General features: G+C 36.8%; 1 protein-coding gene across 6 annotated transcripts in view; it reads right to left on the bottom strand.

Annotated features, from left to right (window-relative positions):
• Positions 1–26,329, bottom strand: part of CATSPERE (catsper channel auxiliary subunit epsilon) — a 198,482-nt gene that overhangs the window by 63,375 nt on the left and 108,778 nt on the right. For all 6 annotated transcript variants that reach the window (XM_077901387.1, XM_077901389.1, XM_077901386.1 and 3 more), the window contains 2 exons: positions 9,472–9,946; positions 3,172–3,614 (listed from right to left, as the gene is read on the bottom strand). In XM_077901387.1, the coding sequence (XP_077757513.1) occupies positions 3,172–3,614; positions 9,472–9,946 (918 nt within the window). The remainder of the gene's footprint in view (positions 1–3,171; positions 3,615–9,471; positions 9,947–26,329) is intronic.

Raw genomic sequence — 26,329 nt, forward strand, 5'->3', positions numbered from 1 at the left:
ACATTAAAAGTTCTCATCACAAGAGATAATTTGTAATTATATGTAGTGATGGATGTTAAATAGATTTATTGTGGTGATCATTTCACAACATATGCAAATATCAAATCATTATGTTGCATGCCTGAAACTAAACTAATGTTATATGTCAATTATAAAAAATATACCTCAATTTTTTTTAAAAAAAAAGGACTAGGTCACTTAAGATGTTTGAATCATTTTTAAAATTTCAAAACTAACTTTTGGTGTAAATATCACTATGAAACCAGCTGGTAGCTCTAAAAACTTTTCAAAATTAAAGTTATTCACTTTTATATATATTCACCTTTGTATATAGGTGTTATATTAATTTTTTTTCAAAATTGAGTAATTAGCTATGATACTTGGCAAATGTAATAGTACATGCAACGATTAGTTTGTGAAGTTATATTGACTCAATCTGCACAAAATAAAGTTATATTACTACTATAATTCATCAAATCAAGATGCCACAGGATGTAAAACTCATCCTGATTTCATAGATGTTAAAAAAATGTGCTTTAGGATTGATGAAATGTGAGGTAGGAACAGCAGTAGCAGCAACAACAGTTGTGACTATAGTTGTAACAGTAATACAAACATAGTATTTGCTATGTACCAGATGCATCTCTATGTCCCTTATGTATATAAACTCATTTAATCCTAATAACTTTATGAAGTATATATTATGATAATAATATTATATAATACATAGATTAACTATATAAAATTATATTAACATGTTAACATAATTGTATTTTAACTATAATATATGATATATTGTTATTATGTCATCATTACATAGATGAAAATACTTAGGCATGGAAAGATAAACTTGTTTATCCCTTTGAATTAGTGTTTTTGTGTTTCTTGGGTAAATGGTAGTGTGATTACTGGATCATAGGGTAGCTCCATTTTTAACTTTTTGAGGAAATTTCATACTGTTCATAAAGTGGCTGCACCAGTTTGCATTCCCACCAACAGAGCAAGAGGGTTCCCCTTTCTCTACATCCTTGCCAACACCTGTTGTTGCTTGTGTTTTTTATTTTGGCCATTCTCACAGCTGTGATACATGCACCCCTATCTTTATAGCAGCATTATTTACAATAGCCAATTATAGAAGAAGCCCAAGTGTCCATCGATAGATGAGTGGATAAAGATGTGGTGTATGTGTATATTATATATATATGTGTATATTATATATATTCCATTATATATATAATGGAATATTATTCAGCCATAAAAAAGAATGAAATCTTGCCATTTGCAATGACTTTTTGGAACTAGAGAGTATAATGCTAAGTGAAATGAGTCAGAGAAAAACAAATATTGTATAATTTTCCTCATACGTGGAATGTAAGAAACAAATGAGCAAAGAGAAAGAAAAGAGAGACAAACCAGAAAACAGACTCTTAACTCCAGAGAATACACTGATAGTTACTGGAGAGGGAGGCAGGGGGATGGGTGAAACAGGTGATGGGGATTGAGGAGTGCACTTGTCGAGATGAGCACTGGGTGACGTATAGAATTGTTGAATCACTATATTGTACACTCAAAACTAACAAAGCACTATATGTTAACTATACTGAAATTAAAATAACTTAATAAAAATTAGATGTAAAGCAACCTTAATAAAGTAAGATTTTTATGGAATCAAATTTTTAAAAACTTACTTAATGTCATCTGCTGATAAATGACAGTATTTTATCAAAACACACAAATTTTAATGTTTCATTGTCCTTGGTCATTTGTATATTTTGATTATTAACTATTCTTTTGAAGTTCTGAATTGCAAAAGGGCAAATGTACATTTTACAGCCCATTTCTGGAAAGAAAACTTATGAGAACTTATGCAGATATTGGGGCTACATAATCAAAGAAAACTCTCCTGGGCTGAAGGAGAGTGTAAATCTCTTCTGTTCTTGTTCTGGAAGAAGCAGGTATCTCAGTTTCAGAAAAATGAGCTAAATATACTCCTTGTTTCTTGAACCATGATACATCCAGTCTCATTTTATTATATTTTACTTTTTCTTTGTATCTTTTTCCCCCATTCCCTTCCCCCATAGTAGACCCCCATAATATATATCAAACAATTATGATGTAATCATACTCGATGATGTCATATTGTCTGATATCTGTCCTTGGGTATTTTTGTGCCTGTGGAAAATGAATAGTGCTTTTCTTTTTGTTGCTTGTGATTTGTGTGTAGGTGTTTGCAGTTTTCATAAATGTTACTCTGTGATGGATCTTTCTCTTACTCAACACTATTTTCCACTTAACACTGTTTGAAGAACTATCCATATGTCTGTATGCAAATCTAAATCAGCTTTCTTTGTTTCTAAACCTATTTTTTGCCAGATTGTGCTATTACTGTAGTTGCAGAATTAAATATTATGGATTGATGAAATTGAGTGTAAAAGAAAAGTACACTTACTATTTCCCTGAGAATAAAATTGATTGCTTTGGAAAGTTTTAATAAAGCAAGTTCCTGAATAAATTGCTGAATCAGGGATGAGCAAGATAATAGTAAAAAGTTGGAAAAAAAAGAAAAAAATATAGAATTTTGGTAGCTTTGCCAGTGTCATTCATTTTTCCCCCTCCTCTCCTTTATTTATTTTTAAAATAGATTTTATTTGAGAGAGAGAGAGAGAGAGAAAGAGTGCACAAGCGGGGGAGGCTGGGGGGAGAGGAAGAAGCAGACTCCCTGCTCAGCAGGGAGCTCGATGCCCAGATGCTGGCTGATCCCCAGGGTCCTGAGATCATAATTTGAACCAAAGGCAGAGGCTTCACCAACTGAGCCACCCAGGCGCTCCCTTCAAAGAAACAGAAATGGGAACTCAGAGATAATGTATTATGAATAAGGTTATGGAAGAAAGGAGAGGAGATGCTCCAATAATTTGACTTATTTCAAAGAAAAGTCTGTGGTCCTATATTAAAAGGTTGACCAATGAGTATACATTCATTCATTTAAATTGAAGTATAATGTTTCATTCATATCAGTTTCATTTTTTATGATTCTCTGCTTTAACTGACTTTGGAATTAACTGGACATTTCATTCTATTGCATCTATTTTTCATGATAGGATAAATATATGCAAACATTATAATTTTACATTTATTACAATCAAATGAAGAAACTTTAAAATATTAACTTACCATCGTTTTTGTGCAGTATCCTAGGGCAATTTCATAGTGAGTTTGATCTTTCTCTTGTAATATATTTGGGCCATATGATTCCACAACAATATACAGACCCATATTTTCTGGATAGACTATTTGAGTCCAAATGGACAGGTTCTGTCCCTTGTCCAAAAAGTAAAATATACTAAAAATATTATTATGAAATGCCACGTAGGGGCATTTTTCATTTATATTGAAGTTTACACTTAGTGATTCCAGTTTTAAAGGATATTCCCGTGGATATAGTGTGCCATTTTCAAAAACATATATGAGAAATATTTGACCAGAGGAATTCAATAAAATTAATGACTTCATTGTACTATTTGTCCATAAATGTAGTTTTATTGCATCTCTGATATTGATCTTGAAATAAAACATTATGTTGTTTTCCATTTTTACCACAACATTTCCATAATAATCTGGAAAAGAAGGGGAAAAGTTAGTGTTATCCTAAGTAACTATAAATCCATGGACTTTTAACCAAAATAATTTCTTTTGTAATAATGAAGGATTTATCTGTTTTGAGAAAAATTGGAGTGTGCAGGCACAAATCTGCAACTTTACATGATGCTGGAGAACTTCTCTCCCACTTCAGAGTAGAGATTTTTTTTTTCCTGGATATATGTCTTTTATATAATTATATATATATATGATATCACTTTTAGATATAACATTATTTATATAAAAAAACTGGCATTAGTGCAATAATAATAGGCCTGCTTCTCCCTCTGCCTATGTCTCTGCCTCTCTCTCTCTCTGTGTCTCTTGTGAATGAAAAAATAAAATCTTTTAAAAAAAAATTCCCATCCTGACCATTGTTCTAATTTTTCTAGTATGTACGTCTTTCTGTTCTCAGTTTAGAAGGCATTTCCTCTGTGCAGACTTTCCTTATCTCATATATTTGGATTAGATGTCCCTCCCATGTGCTTTCCAGCATTCTCTCTTCTGCCTATCATGCTGCTTATTCAAACATTATTATTTTTTTAAAATTTATTTATTTATTTTAGAGAGAGTGTGAGAAGGTCAGGGGCAAAGGGAGACAAGCAGACTCCTTGCTGGGGAGGGAGCCTGCCATGAGGCTGGATCCTAGGACCCTGAAATTCTGACCTAAGCCCAAATCAGGAGTCAGATGCTTAACTGACTGAGTCACCTAGGCACCGTGTTTATTAAAACATTATTAAATGAATTTAGGATTAAATATGAAGATGAAATTTAGGGATGATTTTAAAATAATGAGATTAAAAACACTATATATAAAGGTTTCTGGATGCAGCTAATGCCATAGTGAGAAAAAATTATAGCCTTATGCTTCTTTGTAGTTTTAAATCCTTGGAAACAAGACTGAAAATAAATGAACTAATCATTTACCATTAGAAGCAGGCAACAAACAATAAAGTCACAAAAGGAAAGCACAAGTGAAGAATCAAGAGTGACAAAAGCAGAAATTAAGGAGTTAAATAGGAAGATTTGATAAACAGTTATTTTCAAAGGAAAACAAAACCAAAAAAATCATTAAAAAAAAGCAATATCTTTAAAAGGGGTGGGGTACAGAGAACATTATAAATGAGAAGGAGAATACTATTACAGATAACAAGCAATCTAAAAATTAAAATGGGAAGCTTTGCCAATAAGGTTTATTAGAAAATCCAGATAAAATGAGTGATTCTCCAAGGAAACACAAACTTCTAAAATTGACTAAAGAAGAGATGGAAGATTTGAATAGACCAATTAGAGAAAATAAAAATAATGAAGCACACAACATTCCTGGTTGAGAAGACCTAATATTACACACATGTAATCACCTATTCAATAAATATATATGGAATGCCTGGGCTACACAGTGTTCTAGATACCTGGGGGTGGGGAGATTTCACTAATGTATCTCTCCTGGGGGGATGTATCCTGTAATGTATCCTGGGGGGAGATACATTAGTGAAAAACCCAGAAAGATCTCTTTTTTGTGTAGCTTACATTCCTGTAGGAAAGGCAGTCAACAGACATGAAAATAAGTGAATTGTATGGTATATTAGAAGATTAAGGCCATCATCATCAAAACAACATAGAGCTAGTGCAGATAGAGAGTGGAACAAAATAGCCTAGAAAATGAACCTGGTTAACTTGAGTTAACCCTCTCCCCCTGCCCTTCTCTTTCAGAAGTCCAGATCAATTCATAGCAACATTTTTTTTTTAGGATCTTATTTTTAAAGAATCTCTATATCCACTGTGGGTATAGAGGAACTCATGGCCCTGAGATCAAAAGTCGCATATGCTTCTGAGCCAGCCAGGCACTCCATGGAAACTTTTTAATAGTGGGTTATTTGAGTAATGGAAATGCTGCAGGCCGAAGGCTTTTTTTTTTTTTTAAGATTAAAAAATTTTTTTAAAAAACTTATTCATGAGAGAAGAGCGAGAGGAGAGAGAGAGGCAGAGACACAGGCAGAGGGAGAAGCAGGCTCCATGCAGGGAGCCCGACATGGGACTCGATTCGGTGTCTCCAGGATCAGCCCTGGGCTGCAGGCGGCGCTAAACCGCTGCGCCACCGGGCCTGCCCTGGCCGAAGGCTTTTAACATTGTCTTTCATATGCTTATGAACTGTTTAGACTTTTTATTTCAGTGTTTCCAAATGGCCTTCAGTGCAACATTCAGCTTTTAAGGTCCCTCTAAAATCTATTCCCAGTTGATTATTCTAACCTTATCTCCTTATCACTATGGCCAGTGGCCTTTTAAAAACACAAATATGATTCTGCTTCTCTTTTGCTCAAAACTCTTTAGAACTCCCTATACAAGCCTTAGAAGGTTCAATTTCTTGACATGGCTTATGAGGACTTTTATAACCTGAACTTTATTTCTCCAGGAGAGATTTCTCCTTTTTCTCTGGAGAATTCTGTTTCATCAATGGATTCTTTTTCTTTCTTTCTTCTTTCTTTCTTTCTTTCTTTCTTTCTTTCTTTCTTTCTTTCTTTCTTTCTTTCTTTCTTTCTCTCCTTCTTTCTTTTTCTTTCTTTCAAAGATTTTATTTATTTATTCATGACAGACACAGAGAGAGAGAGAGAGAGATGCAGAGACACAGGCAGAGGGAGAAGCAGGCTCCATGCAGGGAGCCTGACGTCGGACTCGATCCCGGATCTCCAGGATCACACCCTGGGCTGAAGGCAGCACTAAACCTCTGGGCCACCGGGGCTGCCCCTGGATTGTCTTTCAAGGCCTGGATTGTACCCTGTTGTCTCTGAGTCATTGGGCACACCATCCCTACTGTTGTTTTCACTGCCTAACTAACCTCTACCCATTCAGCAGGCCTCAGCTTAGACAGCACTTTTTCAAGGAAGCCTTTTGTTCCCCTCTGTCCCCCAGGTTTGGGTAAGGTACTCCATCTGTGTGCCTCTGTGGCACCTGATATTAGCTCTGTCATAGCATTAGCCATGTTGCTTTATGTGTTTGTCTTTATCCTCTGCAATTTTGTAAACTCTTAAGGGGTAGAAATTCCTGGACACCTGAGTGGCTCAGCCAGTTAAGGGTCTAACTCTTGGTTTCGGTTCAGGTTGTGATTTTGGGGTTGTGAGATCAGCCCCATGTGGGGCTCCATGCTCAGTATAGAGTTTGCTTTAGAGTCTCCTGCCCTTTCCCCTGTGCTCATGCAAGCACATACACTCTCTCTCAAATAAATAAATAAATCTTAAAAAAAAGAAGAAGAAAGAGTGGGAATTATGTCCAATTTCCATGCTATCTCCACCTCCCAGCAGAGCATGTTCAATGAATAGTTACTCATTCATTTATTAAAAAAAGGGCCTATTATATGTTATTCTAGACACTGTGAGTAAAGCGGCAAATATAACAAAGTCACACAGAGCTTGTTTTTTGGTGGAAAACCCGGCTACTGAATAAGCACACATGTAGTTTGTTGGGTAATGAGAAGCATTGTGAACAAAATAAGGAAGTGTAAGGAACAGAGCATGGGAGCTAGAGCAGAGTCAGGGAAGAGCTCTCTGATCAGGTGGCAATTGGACTTAAACCTGAATTAAGAGCAAGAGTCTTGTAGACATCAAAGTGAAGAATGTTTCTGGCATATGTAACAGTAGATATCCAAGGAACAGCAGAGCCCAGTCTGCAGCTAGGTAAACAGTGAACAGAGGGTTGAGTGATGAGAGATGACATCAGAGTCTGGAGCCACACCACATACTGTTTTTCAGGCCATGGTAAGTGTTTTAGATTTTATCCTGAGTGATAAAGGGAGCCAGGTGAGGTTTTCAGCAGAGATACAGAGTGATTTTGCATGTTTTCAAAGGCTCACTCTAGCAGCTAGGTGGACTCTAAACTGGTGGGGCTGGGAGTTTAAGGGTGGAGGCAGAGCACGTAAAAGGCTCTTGCATGTATGGGCTGGAGAGGACACTGGCTTGGACTGGAGTGGGAATGGTGGAAAGGGGTTAGGTTTTAGGTAGACTTTTTAGACAGAGCCAACAGGAACTGCCTATGGACTAGTTGTGGGATGTGGAAGGGAAGGATTCAAGGATGAGATCAAGGGTTTTGTAGCTGGAAAGACTGGAAAAGGTGATATTTACTTATTAGGAAAGGACTAGGCAAGGAGCAGACGAATGGTCATGGCCAGAGGGCAGAGTGCATGTAAACAGAGCTCAGATGTCTGAAAACCAAACCCTGAGGTGCTTCTCTAGGAATCAGGAAGATGAAGGATCAGGAAAATAGGCTGAGAAGGAACAGCTAGCAAAGTGGCAGGAAGGGCAAAAAAGAGACACCCTAGAAATAAGGTGGAAAAAAAAAGTATTTCAAGAGTCAGGCACGCTAAATGCCAGTTCATGGAAGATGGCTGAAAATAGGCCACTGTGTTAGCAAAGTGGAGGTCCTTAAAACCTTGACAAGAGCACTTCTTATGGAATATTTGATTAGAGTGGCTTCAAGAGAAAGGGAGGAAAGAGGAAAAAGTGAAACTAGGCAATATTTTTTAGAGTTTTATTGTAAAGGGGAGCATAAAAATCAACTGGTTGGGAATTGCTGGGTGATAGGTGTCAAGAAAGACATTATGCAGGGTGCCTGGGTAGCTCAGTTGGTTAAGTGTCCAACTCTTGATTTCAGCTCAGGTCTTGATCTCAGGGTCCTGGAATCAAGTCCTGAGTCAGGCTCTGGGCTCAGTGTGGAGTCTGTTTGTCCCTTTCTCTCTGTTCCTCCCCCTGCTCATGCTCTTTCTTTGTAATTAGTAACAAATAGATAAACAAAATCTTAAAAAGACATTATGAATTACAGTGACATTTCCTTTAAATTCCATGATTAGGACTATCTCCTAACCAGACTTTTTGAGGATCAAACTTCCTATTTCTTTGCATTGCCTATAATGTTTAGTATACTACCTTGGAAATAACAAGATCAAGAATAACTACTGTTAGCCGAAGGGTTACCATGCGCCCAGTTTAATCTAAGCATTTTACATACAATCCTTTATCCAATCGACACAGCCACCTTAATTCTAGATTAAGACTTGGAAAGATTCAATGACTTCCTCATGGATGTGAATATGGGTCCACTCAACTTGACAATACCTGCTATAGGTTGAATTGTGTCCCCTTAGAAAAGATGTTGGTGTTCTAATTCCTAGTACTACTTCAGAATGTGAACTTATTTGGAAATAGAATCATTACAGAGATAATTAGTTAAGATGTGGTCCCACTGGAGTAGGGTAGGCCCTCTGTCCTTGCAACAAGATGGCATGTGAGGACACAAAGAGAATGTTACATCGTGATGAAGGCAGAAGTTGGAATGAGGCAGTTGTAAGCCAAGGAATGGCAAGGTTTGCCAGCAAGCCACCAGAGGCTAGGAAGAAGCAATGAAAGACACCCCCTTTGGGTTTCAGAGGGAGTATGGCATTGCTGACACCTTGAATGTGTAGTCTAATCTCCAAAACTGAGACAATAGATTTCTGTTGTTTGAAGCCACCTAGTTTGTGGTAGCCCTAGGAAGCCCTAGGAAATGAAGACAACATCCTATCACCTTCTTCGCTGAAAATGTATATGTAGGTTGCTTAGTTGGTATCTGCTGATAAACCAAAATGAATCTATGGGAAAAAACTAAAACTTGAGTTTGCCATTTCACTATGTGAGATCATAGTTAACCTTAGTAAAACTTAAAAGATATCCATTTTTAGGTGGTAAACAGTGCATCTTTACCTACCAAAAGCATCATATATTAGTGCATTTATAAATGTTACATCTTCATAAGGAAGATGTCTACTATAAACTCAAGAATAATTTTTGCAGAATGAGAATGGCTCACCCATGAAAATGTCATGAACAATGCTGTTATTTGACAATCTTGATAGATTTCCAAATTCTGTAGGTGTTTGTATAACTCCAGTCTCAGTGAAGTTGTGATAACAATAGTAGATCCTATGTTTATCCCGCAGTATTAATTCTGGCATTGCTGCATATATGAAATGCGGAGTTAAAAAACTGTCAATAGAGACATCTAAGGCAAAGTCTTGGTACACCCACTGTTCTGTATCTTCATTGTATATTACCACATAAATCGTTTTGTTGACTCTACATGTAGTGCAGTAATTTAATAATAAGGCGAGTTCCAATGGGTGTCCTGGATACTCAACATTGTGTATAGTCAGTGTAGCAGCTGGTGATATATTTAGAAGGTTTTTAAGTTTTTTGGTAGTTATTATTTTAACAAACTTAAGGAAAGTGTATCCGAGATAAACTTCATTTTCTGTCCAGATTGCCATACTACTTCTTCTTTTGGCCTGTAACAAAATTGAACATAATTAGAAAATCTTTGGTTTTAGGGATAGTTCTAACAATTCCAGTCTTCTCATTTGCTATATTTAAAATGTAGTAATTACTAAGGTCTAACTTTTAGTGTATTTCTGAATAATACTCCAGGCATTGAAATATACTACGTAGAGATATATATTCATAAATATAAATTATTTCAATAATTTTATTCTTTGATAAATTGTTTCCATCTGTAGAAATAATTCCCTTTTATTTATTTATTTTTAAATTTTTTATTTATTTATGATAGGCACACAGTGAGAGAGAGAGAGAGAGAGGCAGAGACCTAGGCAGAGGGAGAAGCAGGCTCCATGCACCGGAAGCCTGACGTGGGACTCGATCCCGGGTCTCCAGGATCGTGCCCTGGGCCAAAGGCAGGCGCCAAACCGCTGCACCACCCAGGGATCCCAATAATTCCCTTTTAAAGCCTCAGTGAATATCGGCCTTTTCTTTTCTCTCTTTTCTTTTCTTTTCTTCTCTATTTATCTACTCTGGTCAGGAGTGCGCCTTTGATGTTAACTATGGTCAAGATACACTACAAACACTGAGTTAATTTTGGAATTATAGTTTCCTTGGATATGAGATTAAGAGAAGACAGAACTGAAAACCTTAGATAACTCAATATCACCCTTTTATGAACATAGGCTGTTAGAGTGGAAGGCCACTGAAAGACTGCTATGTCTGAAATTCAGTGGGCCTCATTTCACTGAGAGAGCCAAGGTTCCCCCTGTCTCCTCTTCCCAACTGATTCTAATACTTAGAGATTTTTACTTATTATATAACTTCTATGTTCACAGCAATTAAAAGGAATCTCTTCGGCACATCTTGTCTCCTTAAGTTTATGTAATGTACAAATATTTAGTATTGGATATATTCAGGATGTAGACAGGTATCAAACCAGTAACCAGAGAAACAGACTATTTGCTAAAGAGTCATTTCAGCAAAAAGCCATTTTATCAAATGAAGATTCAATTTTTCTTTAAGATTTTTTTATTTATTCATGAGAGAGAGAGAGACAGAGACACAGGCAGAGGGAGAAGCAGGATCCATGCAGAAGCCTGAAGAGGGACTCCATCCCGGGACTCGATCCCAAGACTTGATCCTGGGACTCGATCCTGGGATTCCAGGATCATGCCCTGGGCCAAAGCAGGCGCTGAATGACTGAACTACCCAGGGACCCCCTGAAGATTCAATTTAAAGTTTAGAGCTTATGTTGCTTTAAATGAGTGTGAAACAATCCTCGAAGAGGAAATATATTAGAAACAAAATGATGAGCCCTTCATAGAAAAGATTCATAGTTATTCCCATTCTTGGCAGAGGGATGAGAACCCATCATATATAGGACAGATGGGAATTCCAAGGAATGAATTTTTACCCACCCACAAACTTTCCCATAGATCTTCACTTAGTGCTTGGGTATAGTAAGCCAAAGATTTTTGGGACAAGGTGGGGAGCTAATAGAACCTCCTGAAACATTTGGGGCCTCTGCCAAATATAAAGCAGTAATCCTCTGAAGACAGGGAGGGGGGGCAGGCAGCAAGGCAGCAAAGTTGAGAGAAATCCAAATGCATTCTTGAGTCTCAGCTACCATAGGCTGGGAGTGGGTAAGAGCTGAGAGAAACTCTCCCTCTGACACATGGTTGGCCTTTACAGAGTGTAAAGAGTCTCCCTGCCATGACTTGGGGCAGGGAAGCAGGAGAGAGAGATAGAGAGATCTCCCAATGCAGAAAAATCCAGAGCAAGATGAGAGAGGAAAGAGAATCCCTTAGTAATCAAAAAGCTGGTGGTGAGGCTGTAGAGCAAAGACAACTCTCCTTGGGTTTGGAAAGGTGGTGGCCAGTTGTAAAGTATGAAGAGATCTCTGGGATCTTGTCAGTGCTAAGAGCCCAAGCACGGCTAAAGAAAAAACAACTCATAAAAATGCTGAAGGACTTAATAGAAAAGATGGGCATCATGAGGGCAGACATGGGAAATTTCAGCTGAGATAAATGATAAAAAAGAACAAAGTGAAAATGCAACATATGAAAAAGTATGATATCAGGAATAAAAAATTATTCAATGGATTCAAGAGTAAAGTAGGAAAAGCCTAGGAGTAGAGAACTTAAAGACAGGTTAATATATAAACTAAAATACAAAGAAAGAGGTAGGGTAAAAAAAAAAATGAACAGATTGTCTGAGATCTGTGGGACAATATTAAATGGCACCACGTATGTGTCTTTAAACTCTTAGAAGGAGAAGAAAAACAGAATGGTGCAGAAGAAATATTTGAAGAGATAATGTCCAAGAACACCCCTAAATTAATGAATGACATAATCCCAGAACCCAAGAAGCTCAGCTGAACTACAAACAGGATACATACAAATGAAATCATACCTAATCACATAATAAAAGTGCTGAAAACCAAAGATAAAGAGCAAATTCTGAAGGTGGCTACAGATAAAAAGACATATTGTATATATGAGAACAATGGCATGAATAGTGGCTGACTTCTTACCAAAAATGATGAGGCTATGGCCTCTTAGATAATGGAATGATGTTTTTATAAATTGCTTTACAAACAACAAAAAACATCTGTCAACCTATCATTCTGTATTCAGTGAAAAATGTCCTTCAAAAATGAAGGTAAAAATAAAGACACTTTTATGCAGACGAATGCTGAGAAAACTTGTTATACAAGAAAATTCAAAGACCCTGTTCAGGCTGAAGGGAAAGGAGTTCAGGAAGAACTCTGGATATGCAAACAGAAATAAAGCATACCCAGGAGGATACATATATACACACAATGTATATACATATATGTGTGTGTATATGTATATATATGACTTATTTTGTATATGTATATATGACTTCTTTTGGTATCAGTTGATATTTACATGCCTATATATCTTTATGACAATTGATATTTTTTTAAAAAGATTTATTTATTTATTTGAGAGAGAGAGAGAGAGAATGAGTGAGAGTGACAGAGGAAGAGGGAGAGAGAATCTCAAGCAGATTCCTCACTAAGCAGGGAGCCTGACACAGGTCTCAATCTCATGATACTGAGATTACAACCTGAGCTGAAACCAAGGGTTGGACACTTAACTGACTGCACCACCCAGGTGCCCCATATAAGAACTGACCTTTTAAAGCAAAAATATTAACACATTTTGATATTTATAGCCTATTTAGAAGTAAAATATGAGAGAAGAGTACAAAGGGTGGGTGGATATAAATGAAATCACACAGATAAAAGTTTCTTAACACTGTTGAGATATATGTATTATTTGAAATTAGACTCTGATAAATTAATGATTATGGTATAGCCAAGTGCAACCAATAAAAAATAGTTTGGAATAAAAAAGAATCATCACAGTAAAAAACACAGAGATATTGAAAAATATATGATTATTTCAGAAGACAAGAAAAGAGAAACAAAAGAACAAGTGAGGTTAATAGAAAACAATTGCCAAGATGGTAGACCTAACTCCATCCATAGCAATAGTTATGTTGAATCTAAATGGACAGAAAGCTTTAATTTTAAGGCACATGTTGTCATCCTGGAGAAGAAGCAAGACTCTGCAGTTTATAAGAAACATAAAGTCACATACATATTGATAGTAAAAGGATCAAAAACAACCATGCACCATAAGGCATGAAACAAGACAGCCTAGTGCATACCCTCTAAAAAAGTTCAGATAGGAAAAGATTGAACATTGGGTGACGGGCACTTAGGAGGGCACTTGATGGGATGAGCACTGGGTGTTATATTACATGTTGGCAAATCAACTTCAATAAAAAATTAAAAAGATTGAACACACCAAAAATTGGTGAGATATGGAACTAAATGAAAAAAGCTGCTTTAAATATTTTATGTCTAGCTTTATAATAAATTCTGATACATGATAGAAGAAATACTTTGCTACTCCATCTGCTTCCAACCCTCATCTCTTTACTCTTTCATGTATTTTAGAATCAGCATATTGAACTCCACAAAGTAACATTGTGATTTTGATTGGAATTGCAACAAGTCTATAGATAAATCTGGGAAGAATTTAAAAGCTTATAATATTCTGTATTATAATCCATGAACATGATATAGCTATTTATTTATTCAGATCTTCATTAATATATTTTTTAAAGATTTTATTTATTTATTCATGAGAGACACAGAGAGAAAGAGAGGCAGAGACACAGGCAGAGGGAGAAGCAAGCTCCCTGCAGGGAGCCTGATGTGGGACTCGGTCCCAGGTCTCCAGGATCAGGCCCAGGGCTGAAGGCAAACGCTAAACCGCTGAGCCACCCGGGCTGCCCTTCATTAATATTTTTGATAATTATTTTTTATCTCAAACAAGATCTCAGGCGTTTTTAGTGGCATTTATTTTTAGGTATCTGTAATTTTTTTGTTTTATCTTGAATTTCCATATGACTTTTAGAATCAGCTTCTCAATTTCTTTTGTATAATGGCTGCCCATTGGGATTTTAACTGATGTGTGCTGAATTTCTCAAGCATAGACATCTCACCATTAACAGATCTCTCCATTTAAGTCTTTTATTTCACTCAGTAATGTTTTGTGGCCTCTGTATGTGTGTGTGTGTGTGTGTGCACGTGTGAAGTATATGTGTGATGTCTGTGGTATGTGTGTGTGATATGATTTCTTTTAAGTTTTAAATTCCAGTTAGCTTCAGGTGTATGATATCTTCCATGCATCACCTGGTGCTCATCATGACAAGTGCACTTCTCAGTCGTCATCATTTATTTCCCCCACTCCCCCTCCCAACTCCCCTCTGGTGACCATCAATGTATTCCCTGTAGTTAGGAGTCTGCTCCTTGGTTTACCTGTCTTTTCTTCCCCACTTTACTCTCCCAGTACCTGGTACTTTTGATTGGATAAGAGAAATTGTGACTATTACCTTGTTGAGTGCTGAATATTCTTAATAAATACTCGAGTTTTTTTCTGAGATTTAATTAAGTTACTGGGAAACAGTTGGGTCCCTTTGGGTCTTGTTTTTAAGATTTGTTCAATAGGACCAGAGAAGCATTTGGTTTGATGAAATTTATTCCTCAGTACTGAGGCCAGACCTTTAGAGCACTCTACCCGACCTCCCATGAATCACTATGAGCATTTTCAATTTGGCTGGTTAGAAGAGGTACCATTCCTATCCCTGTGTAAGTTATAAATTCTATTGCCTAGTCCCTTCAGCTATCTCCCAGATTGGACAGTTTCCCCCAGATTGGACAGTTTCCTCACATACATACACTTATTAGTACTCTGCTGAATACACACGGGGAACCCTTTGCACATATCCAGAATTGTATGTGCAGTTCTTTCATCTCTGATATTCTGCCTTGCAAACTCTGGCCACCTTGTTCTCGCCTCTCAGTTCCACTTCCCGAACTCAGGGAATCTGCTAGACTCTGCCTGAGTTTCCTGTGTCCTCGTTCCATGATCTGGGAACTTTCTTAGGACTTTAATCTGGGACAATTGCAGGGCTCATCTTGATATACAATGTCTTGAGAGGCACTGTTTCATACATTCTGTTCAGTTTTTTTGTTTTTATATATTATTCAGGAAGGTAAATATATAGTCCCTGCTTTTTAACTTCATCTTGACCAGAAGTGGAAGTTTCTAATATAATCATTTAATGCTATAAATTTCCCTCTAAGAACTGCTTTAGCAGCATCCCATAAAATTGGATACCTTATACTCTTATTTATATTCAGTTAAAAGACTTTCTAATTTCCCTTGAAATATCTTATTTAACACAAATTATTTAGAGGTGTATTGTTTAATTTCCAAGGATTGGGGTATTTCCAGATAGAGTTCTGTTTTTGACTTCTAGTTTAATTCCATTGTGTTTAGAGAACATTCTTTCAAATTTGCTGAGGTTTACTCAATGACTCTGTATATGGTCTATCTTGATAAATGTTCCATGAACACTTGCCAAGAAATGTATTCTGCTGCTGTTGGGTAGACTGTTCTATGCATTTTAATTAGATTCAGTGAGCTGCTCAGTTCTTCTATACCCCTGCCTATTTTCTGCTATTCTATTTTCAACTGTAATTACAGACTTGTTCATTTCAACTTCAATTCCATCAGTTTTGATATAGTTTTAAAATGTTGTATTTTGATTTTCAGTTAAATATTATTTCTAATTCCCTTAAAACTGTCTTTGTTCAGAGTTATTTAGATGTGTATTTGTGAATTTTCAAATACCTGAGGGCTTTGTACATATCTTTTTTTTTTTTTTTATTTATGATAGTCACAGAGAGAGAGAGAGAGAGAGGCAGAGACACAGGCAGAGGGAGAAGCAGGCTCCATGCACCGGGAGCCCGACATGGGACTCGATCCCAGGTCTCCAGGATTGCGCCCTGGGCCAAAGGCAGGCGCCAAACCGCTGCGCCACCCAGGGATCCCCATATCTTTTTTAAAAAAATTGATTTCTAGTTTAATTCTGTTAAGATCAGAGAACATACTTTGACTTCTATTCTTTTAAATATGTTAAAGTTTGTTTTAGGTTCCAAAATATCGTCTTAGTTAATAGTCCATGTCTACTTGAAAAGTATGTACTTTCTGCAGTTGATAGGTAGAGTATGTTTTACAAATGTACTATTAGGTCAAGTTTGTTGATAGTATTACTTAGGAGTCAGTAAACTTTTTCTGGAAAGGGCCATACAGCAAATACTTTAGGTTTGGGGCCATATAACCTCTGTTGGAAATTTTCATCAGTGCTGTTGTAGTGCAAAAGTAGGCAGATATTATACATAAACAAATGAGAATGACTGTGTTTCAATACCATTTACAAAACCATTTACAAAAAAGGTGGCAAAGTGGATTTGACTGATGAGCAATAATTTTCTGATCCCTGCTGTAGTTTCTTTGTACATCCTTGTGATTTTGTCTCTACTTGTATGTTTTATCTATTCCTGAAGAAGGAGTGTGGACATCTTCCAAAAAATTTGTAGACTTATCTATTTCTTTTTTCCATTCAATTAATTTTGGTTCTTGTGTTTTGAAGATTTGTTGTTAGGTATGTCACATTTAGGATTTTTATGTCTTCTTGATGCATTGATCCTTTTATCATTATATAATGCCCCTTTTTATCCTGATTGTTTTCCTAGTTTATTTGATACTAACAAGCCATTCTATCTTTCCTGTAGTTAGTGTTTTCTTGATATATCCTTTTCTAATATTTTACTTTTAATTCAACGGCATCATTTTAAGTGGATTTCTCATAGAATGCATACAGTTTGATCTTTTTTAAAAAATCCAATTTATCCATTCTTCAGTAGATGGATACTTGAGCTTGTTTCCATAATTTGGCTATTGTAGATAATTCTGCTATAAACATTGGGGTGCATATATCCCTTTGAGTTAGTGTTCTTGTATTCTTTGGGTAAACAGTAGTGCAATTGCTGGATTATTAGATTTTTAACTTTTTGAGAAACCTCCATACTGTTTTCCAGATTGGCTGTACCAGTTTGTATTCCCACCAACAGTACAAGAGGGTTCCCTTTTCTCCACATCCTTGCCAATACCTGTTGTATCTTGTGTTGTTGACTTTACCCATTCTGATGGGTGTGAGATGCCACCTAATTGTAGTTTTGATTTGTATTTACCTGGTGATGAGTGATGTTTAGCATCTTTTCCTGTGTCTGTTGGCCATCTGCATGTGTTCTTTGGAAAAATGTTTATTTATGTCTTCTGCCTATTTTAAAATTGGATTATGCATTTTTGGGGTGTTGAGTTTTATGATTGATGAATGGATAAAGAAGTTGTGAGACACACACACACACACACACACACACATTAGAAATGGAACATTACTCAGCCATAAAAAAGAATTAAACCTTGCCATTTTCAACAATGTAGATGGAGCTAGAGAGTATTAGGCTAAGTGAAATTAGTCAGTCAGAGGAAGACAAGAACCATATAATTTCATTCATGTGTGGAATTTAAGAAACAAAACAAGTGAGCAAAGGGAAAGAAAAGAGAGAGAGAGAGAGGCAAACCACGAAATGGATTCTTACCTATAGAGAACTGATGGTTACCAGAGGGGAAGTGGGTGAAGTAAGTGATGAAGATTAAGAAATGCACCTGTGATGAGCACCAGGTGTTATATGGAAGGGCTGAATCACTATACTGCACACCTGGAACTAATATCACACTATATGTTAACTACTTGGAACTTAAGTAGGCTCCACATCTGTCCACAGTCTGGGGCTGGAACTCAGGACTCTGAGATCAAGACCTGAGCCAAGATCAAGAGTTGGAAGCTCAACTCACTGAGTCACCCAGGTGCCCCCAACTAACTGGAACTTCAAAAACTTAAAAAAAATCCAATTTGACAATTGATGCCTTTTAATTAGTGCTCTGGCCATTTAAATTTAATGAAATTATTGATATTTTTCTATATATCTCTATTTTATTGTTTAAATTGTATCCTCTGTTTTTGTTCCACTGTTTCCCTTTCTGCTTTCTTTTGGATTATTTGAAAAAAAATTTTAGTATTCCATTTTAATTTATATATTGGGTAGTTTTTTATTCTATCAGTTAAATTTTGTTAGTGGTTGCTCTAGGGGTTGCAATTTATGCCCTTACTTTTCACCTACTTAGAATTAATACTTGACATTCTAAGTGCTATAAAGACACATCACTATTCCATAGGTTCCTTTATCCTTCCCCATTACGTTGTAATTGTCCTATATATCAAGATACATTAAAAGCTCCACCAGAAAATATGTTTTAAATTTTGATTTTGGGCAGCCCGGGTGGCTCCTGCCTTTGGCCCAGGGCGTGATCCTGGAGACCCGGGATCGGGTCCCATGTTGGGCTCTCTGCATGGAGCCTGCTTCTCCCTCTGCCTGTGTCTCTGCCTCTGTGTGTGTGTGTGTGTGTGTCTCTCATGAATAAATTTTTAACAAATCTTTAAAAAAAATAAAATAAATTTTGCTTTTATACATTTTTTGTCATATCTATTTTAAGGAACTTAAGGGATAAAAATAATCTACTATATTTACTCATATATCTACCATTTCTGTTGTTCTTTATTGATTTCTGATGTTTTAAATTTTCCATTTCATTTCTGCCTGAGCTTCATTAGGCATCTATTTCTTTTAGAACAGATCTGTTGGTAACAATTCTCTTAGTTTTCTTTTTTTTTCTTAGTTTTCTTTCATCTAAAAATGTCTTTTTCTCCTTAATTCCTGAAAGATATTTTTGTCTAGAAATAGAACTCTAAGTTGATATTTCTTTTCTTTCAGCATTTAACATTGTTTCATTGCCCCCTGTCATCTATGGCTCCAAATGAGAAATCTGCCATCATTTGAATCATTGTTTTCCTATATATGATATGTCATTTTTCTATGGGTGCTTTCCAGTTTTTTTTTTCCTTTAGTTTTTAGTAGTTTGTGAATTTCTTTGCAGTTACCTTGTTTGGAGTTTGCTGAGTTTCATGACCCCATATATTTATATTTTTTGCCAAATACAGGAACCTTCTAACCATTAGTCATTCTAATCTTTTTTCTACATGATACTGTTTCTCCTCTCCTTCTTGAGACTTCAATGACATGAATGTTAGACCTTTTGGTATCAAACCACGGGTCTCTAAGACTTGGTTCAATTTTTTAAAAAAGATTTATTTATTTTAGAGAGAGAGAGCACACACAGGGGCAGAGGGAGAGGGAGAGAGTGTCTCAGGCAGATGCTCCGCGGAACAGGGAGCCTGACATGAGGCTCGATTTCATGACCCTGAGATTAGACTGTGCCAAAACCGAGAGTTTGAGACTTGATCAACTGCACTCCCAGGTAATCCAGACTTGGTTGAGTTTGACAATTTTTTCTACTGTTTAGATTGGAAAGTTTCTATTGATGTCACTTGAGTTTTGCTGTTTCCTCTATCATATCATTTCCATTTTGCTATTGAGCACGTCTAATAAGTTTTCATTGCAGTTATTCCATTCATATTCTAAAATATCTGGTTTTGATTCTCTAAAATAGTTTTAAGCATTCTTCTTCTCAAGGATAGTTTTACTGAATGTATATTGTTTCAGGTTGACAATAATTTTATTTCAGTTGAGTGTTTTACTCTTTTCTGGCTTCCACTGGTCCTAATTATTTTATTGCTTTGCTTATGATTTGTCTTCTCTGAATGGATACTTTTAATATCTTATTAGTCTTTGATACCATGCAATTTGATTATTTTGTGCTAAGTGGGCCATATTTTTTATCATATCAATTGGCATTTCTTAGTACTTCTGGACTGAGGATTGGTATCTTTAAATCTGAAAAATTCTCAGTTCTTTCTCATCTCTCTAATCTTTCTTTTTTTCCCTATTAAGCAGATGCGGTTTTTTTACATTTTTAAAATTTAAATTCAATTTGCCAACATGTAATATAACACCCAGTGCTCATCCCATCAAGTGCCCTCCTCAGTGCCTGTCACCCAGTTACCCCATCCCCCCACCCACCTCCCCTTCTGCAACTCTTTTTTTGTTTCCCAGAGTTAAGAGTCTCTCATGATTTGTCTCCCTCTCTAATTTTTCCCACTCAGTTCCCACTCATTATCCTTTATAATCCCTTTCACTATTTCTTATATTCCATGTATGAGTGAAACCATATGATGATTGTCCTTCTCCAACTGATTTATTTCACTCAGCATAATATCCTCCAGTTCCATCCACACTGAAGCAAATGGTGGGTATTAGTCTCTTCCAATGGCTGAGTAATATTCCACTGTGTGTGTGTGTGTATATATACATATACATACATACCACAGCTTCTTTATCCATTCATCTTTCGATGGACACCGAGGCTCCTTCTACAGTTTGGCTACTGTGGACATTGCTGCTATGAACATTGGGGTGCGGGTATCCCAGCATTTCACTACATCTGTATCTTTGGGGTAAATACCCAGTAGTGCAATTGCTGGGTCATAGGGTAGCTCTATTTTTAACTTCTTGAGGAACTTCCACACTGTTTTCCAGAGTGGCTGCACCAGCTTGCATTCCACAGACAGTACAAGAGGGTTCCCCTTTCTCCACATCCTCTCCAACATTTGTTGTTTCCTGTCTTGTTAATTTTTGCCATTCTCACTGGTGTGAGGTGGTATCTCATTGTGGTTTTGATTTGTATTTCCCTGATGGCAAGTGATGCGGGCACTTCCTCATGTGCTTGTTGGCCATGTGTGTCTTCTTTGGGGAAATTTTTGTTCATGTTTTCTGCTCATTTCATGATTGTAATTTTTTGTTTCTTGGGTGTTGAGTTTGATAAGTTCTTTATAGATCTTTGATACTAGTCCTTTATCTGGTATGTCATTGGCAAATATCTTCTCCCATTCTGTAGGTTGTCTTTTCATTTTGTTGGCTGTTTCTTTTGCTAGGCAGAAAGAAGCTTTTTATCTTGATTAAGCCCCAATAATTCATTTTTGCTTTTGTTTCCCTTGCCTTCATAGATGCATCTTGCAAGAAATTACTGTGGCCAAGTTCAAAAAGGGTGTTGCCTGTGTTCTTCTCTAGGATTTTGATGGAATCTTGTCTCACATTTAGATCTTTCAACCATTTTGAGTTGATCTTTGTGGATAGTGTAAGAGAATGGTCTAGTTTCATTCTTCTGCACATGGCTGTCCAATTTTACACCACGTTTTGAAGACACTGTCCCTTTTCCAGTGGATATTCTTTCCTGCTTCATCAAATATTAGTTGACCATAGAGTTGAGGGCCCATTCTGGGTTCTCTATTTGGTTCCATTGATCTATGTGTCTATTTTTGTGCCAGTACCATCCTGTCTTGATGATCACAGCTTTGTAATACAGCTTGAAATCTGGCATTGTGATGCCCCTGGCATTGTTTTTTTTTTTTTTTTCAATATTCCTCTGGCTATTTGGGGTCTTTTCTGATTCCATACAAATCTTAAGATTATTTGTTCCAACTCTGTGAAGAAAGTCCATGGTATTTTGATAGGGATTGCATGGAACATGTACATTGCCGTGGTAGCATAGACACTTTGACAATATTTATTCTTTCAATCCATGAGCATGGAATGTTTTTCCATCTCTTTGTGTCTTCCTCAGTTTCTTTCAGAAGTGTTCTGTAGTTTTGAGGGTATAGATCCTTTACCTCTTTGGTTAGGTTTATTCCTAGGTATCTTATGCTTTTGGGTGCAATTGTAAATGGGATTGACTCCTTAATTTCTCTTTCTTCCATCTCATTGTTAGTGTATAGAAATGCCACTGATTTCTGGGCATTGATTTTGTATCCTGCCACATTGCTGAATTGCTGTATGAGTTCTAGCAATCTTGGGGTGGAGTCTTTTGGGTTTTCTATGTACAGACAGTATCATGTCATCTTCAAAGAGAGAGAGTTGGACTTCTTCTCTGCCAATTGGGATGCCTTTTTTTCTTCTTTTTGTTGTCTGATTGCTGAGGCTAGGACTTCTAGTACTATGTTGAATAATAGTGTGAGAGAATGGACATCACTGTGGTGTTCCTGATCTTAGAGGAGAGGCTCTCAATGTTTCCTCATTGAGAATGATATTCGCTGTGGGCTTTTCATAAATGGCTTTTAAGACACTGAGGAATGTTCCCTCTATTCCTACACTTTGAAAATTTTTAATCAGAAATGGATGCTGTATTTTGTCAATTGCTTTCTCTGCATCTATTGAGAGGATCATATGGTTCTTGTTTTTTCTCCTGTTGATGTGACCTATCACGTTGATTATTTTATGAGTGTTGAACCACCCTTGCATCCTGGGGATAAATCCCTCTTGGTCATGGTGAATAATCCTCTTAATGTATTGTTGGGATTCTATTGGCTAGTATCTTGGTGAGAATTTTTGCATCCATGTTCATTAGGGGTATTGGCCTACAACTATCCTTTTTGGTGGGGTCTTTGTCTGGTTTTGGAATCAAGGTAATGCTGGCCTCATAAAATGAATTTGGAAGTATTCCCTCCATTTCTATCCTTCAAAACAGTTTTAGTAGAATAGGTATTATTTCTTCTTTAAATGTTTTATAGAATTCCCCTGGGAAACCAACTGTCCCTGGACTTTTGTGGCTTGGGAGGTTTTTGTTGACTGCTTCAATTTCCTCACTGGTTATTAGCCTGTTCAGGTTTTCTGTTTCTTCCTGTTTCAGTTTTGGTAATTTGTAGGTTTCCAGAAATGCATGCATTTCTAGATTGCCTAATTTGTTGGCATATAGGCTTGTATTGTGATATATTTCCCTCTTAGGACTGCTTTTGTTGTATCCCAAAGATTTTGAGCAGTTGTATTTTCATTAGTTTCCATGAATCTTTTTAATTCTTCTCTAATTTACTGGCTGACCCATTCATCTTTTAGTAAGATGCTCTTTAACCTCCATGTGTTTGAGTTTCTTTCAAATTTCTTCTTGTGATTGAGTTCTAGTTTCAAAGCATTGTGGTCTGAAAATATGCAGGGGACAATCCCAGTCTTTTGGTATCAGTTGAGATCTGATTTGTGACCCAGTATATGGTCTATTCTGGAGAAAGTCCAATTTGCACTTGAGAAGAATGTGTATTCAGTTGCATTTGGATGGAATGTTCTGCATATTTCTGTGAAATGTATTTGGTCCAGTGCATCATTCAAGGCCCTTGTTTCTTTAGTGATGTTCTGCTTAGAAAATCTGTCATTTGCTGAAAGTGCCATTTTGAAGTCTCCTACTATTAGTATATTATTATATAAGTATCTCTTTACTTTGGTTATTAATTGATATACTTAACAGCTCCCACATTAGGGGCATAAATATTCATGATTGTTAGGTCTTCTTGTTGGATAGACCCTTTAAGTGTGATATAGTGTACCTCTTTATCTCTTACTACAGTCTTTGGTATAAGCTCTAATTTGTCTGATATGAGAACTGCTACCTCAGCTTTCTTTTGAGTACCATTTGAATGGTAAATGGTTCTCTACCCCTTCATTTTCAGGCTGGAGGTGTCCTTAGGTCTAAAATGAGTCTCTTGTAGAGAACATGTAGATGGTTCTTGCTTTTTTATCCAGTCTGATACCCTGTATCTTTTGATGAGATCATTTAGCCCATTCATGTTCAGAGTAATTATTGAAAGATATGAATTTAGTGTCATCATAATACCTATTCAGTCCCTGTTTTTGTGGATTGTTTCTTTGAGCTCCCTATTTCTTTTAGAGGATCCCTCTTAATATTTCTTGCAGAGCCAGTTTGGTGGTTACATATTCTTTCAGTTTCTGACTATCCTGGAAGCTCTTCATCATTCTTTCTACTCTGAATGACAGCCTTGCTGGATAAAGTATTCTTGGCTGCATGTTTTTCTCATTTTGTACCCTGTATATATCATGCCATCCCTTTCTGGCCTGCTAGGTCTCTGTGGAGAGGTCTGCTATTGATCTGACATTTCTCCCCATATAAGTTAAGAATCTCTTGTCTCAAGCTGCTTTAAAAATTTTCTCTTTATCTTTGAAATTTGCAAGTTTCACTATTAAATGTCCAGGTATTGAATGGTTTTTACTGATTTTTTGGGGGGAGGTCCTCTCTATCTCTTGGATCTGAATACCTGTTTCCTTCCCCAGATTAGGGAAGTTCTCAGCTATTATTTATTCAAACATACTTTGTTGTTCTCTCTCTCTCTCTCTCAGCCTCTTCTGGAATCCCAGTTAGGCATATATTCTTCTTTCTCAAGCTATCATTTATTTCCCTAAGCCTTTCCTCATGGGCTCTTAGTTGTTTTTCTTTTTCCCTCAGCTTCCTTCCTTTCTATCAACTTGTCCTCTATGTCACTCTTCCACTTCATTAACCCTAGCAGTTAGAGCATCAGTTTGGGTTGCATCTCAGTTAATCTATTTTTAATTTCAGCCTGTTTAGATATCAATTCTGCAGTAATAAAGTCTCTAGAGTCCTTCATGAGCCACCAGTAACTTTATAACTGTACTTCTGAATTGAATTTCTGACATCATATTTATTATTATTTTTTTATTTTTTATTTTTTATTTTATTTTATTTTTTTATGATAGTTATACAGAGAGAGAGAGAGAGAGAGGCAGAGACATAGGCAGAGGGGGAAGCAGGCTCCATGCACCGGGAGCCCGATGTGGGACTCGATCCCGGGTCTCCAGGATCGTGCCCTGGGCCAAAGGCAGGCGCCAAACCGCTGCGCCACCCAGGGATCCCCCTGACATCATATTTAAATCCAGATTCTGTAACTCTGTGGCAGAGAGTATTGCTTCCAGTTCTTTCTTTTGTGGTGAATTCTTCTTTATAGTCATTTTGTCCCATGCAGAGTGGCTGTATGAGTGGGCTGAATCAAAACTATCAACCATGACCTAAGTACAATACACCATAGATGATTGTGAAGAGGTCAGAGACCAAATAAAAGAAAAACAAGAACAGAGCAAAATAAAACAAAAAGTGAAAAAACAACTTTTAAAACAAAGTAGTAAAAATAAAAAAACAAAAACCAAAACCAAAATAAAAAAAATAAAAGCGAAAAGAGAAAAGGGGGGAGGAAGGGATGGTGGTGGCGAGGAAGTGGTAGTGGAGAGAGAATGTAGTCTCCTTGAGGTGTCCTAGAGGGTGATCCTCTTGTTCTGAGTGTATTTTGTTCTGTATGTTAGAAGATGCTCAATCCCAAATTTATATAAGCCAGCAATACTTATATAAAGACCCAACATGACCACAAAAACAGAAACAAGATAAAAGAGGGGGGCAGAATGGGAAGGAAGAGAGAACTCACAGAATGAACTAACATGGTGTTCCATTTGGTTCTGGGTGAATTTGGTCGTGCGTTACAAGGTACTAACTTCCACCATTGTAAAACAAAATGAGACAGAAAAAAAAAACAAATACCCATATCTCATATATCTACCAAAATTAAATTGAATACACCGAAGGGAGTCCAGAAGTGAAAAATATATCTAAGACATGTAATTGTAGAAATATGAAAGTCAAAAAGGAAAAAAACTTAAAAATGAGTAGTTGGTAGTTAAGGTGGGAAAAGAAAAAATATTGGAAATTTTTAGCCTGATATAAAAACAAGTTGTAATGAAAAAAAAAAAGGACCCTCTAGTTCTTTTTTTAAAGATTTTATTTATTTATTCATGAGAGACAGAGAGGGAGACAGAGAGGGAGAGAGAGAGAGAGAAAGAGAGGAGAGAGAGAGGCAGAGACACAGGCAGAGGGAAAAGCAGGCTCCATGCAGGGAGCCCAACGTGGGACTCGATCCCGGGTCTCCAGGATCACGCCCTGGGCTGAAGGCAGCTCTAAACGGCTGAGCCATGCTGGCTGCCCAACCCTCTAGTTCTATATACTATTTTCACTCAGTCCTGGAGCTTTCCAGTGCTGCTTGTTTAGTAAACTTCCATTTCCCTTGTTCTTCCAGCATTTGGT

The sequence above is a fragment of the Canis aureus genome, chromosome 6 (assembly GCF_053574225.1).
Source record: "Canis aureus isolate CA01 chromosome 6, VMU_Caureus_v.1.0, whole genome shotgun sequence".
Lineage (NCBI taxonomy): Eukaryota > Metazoa > Chordata > Mammalia > Carnivora > Canidae > Canis > Canis aureus.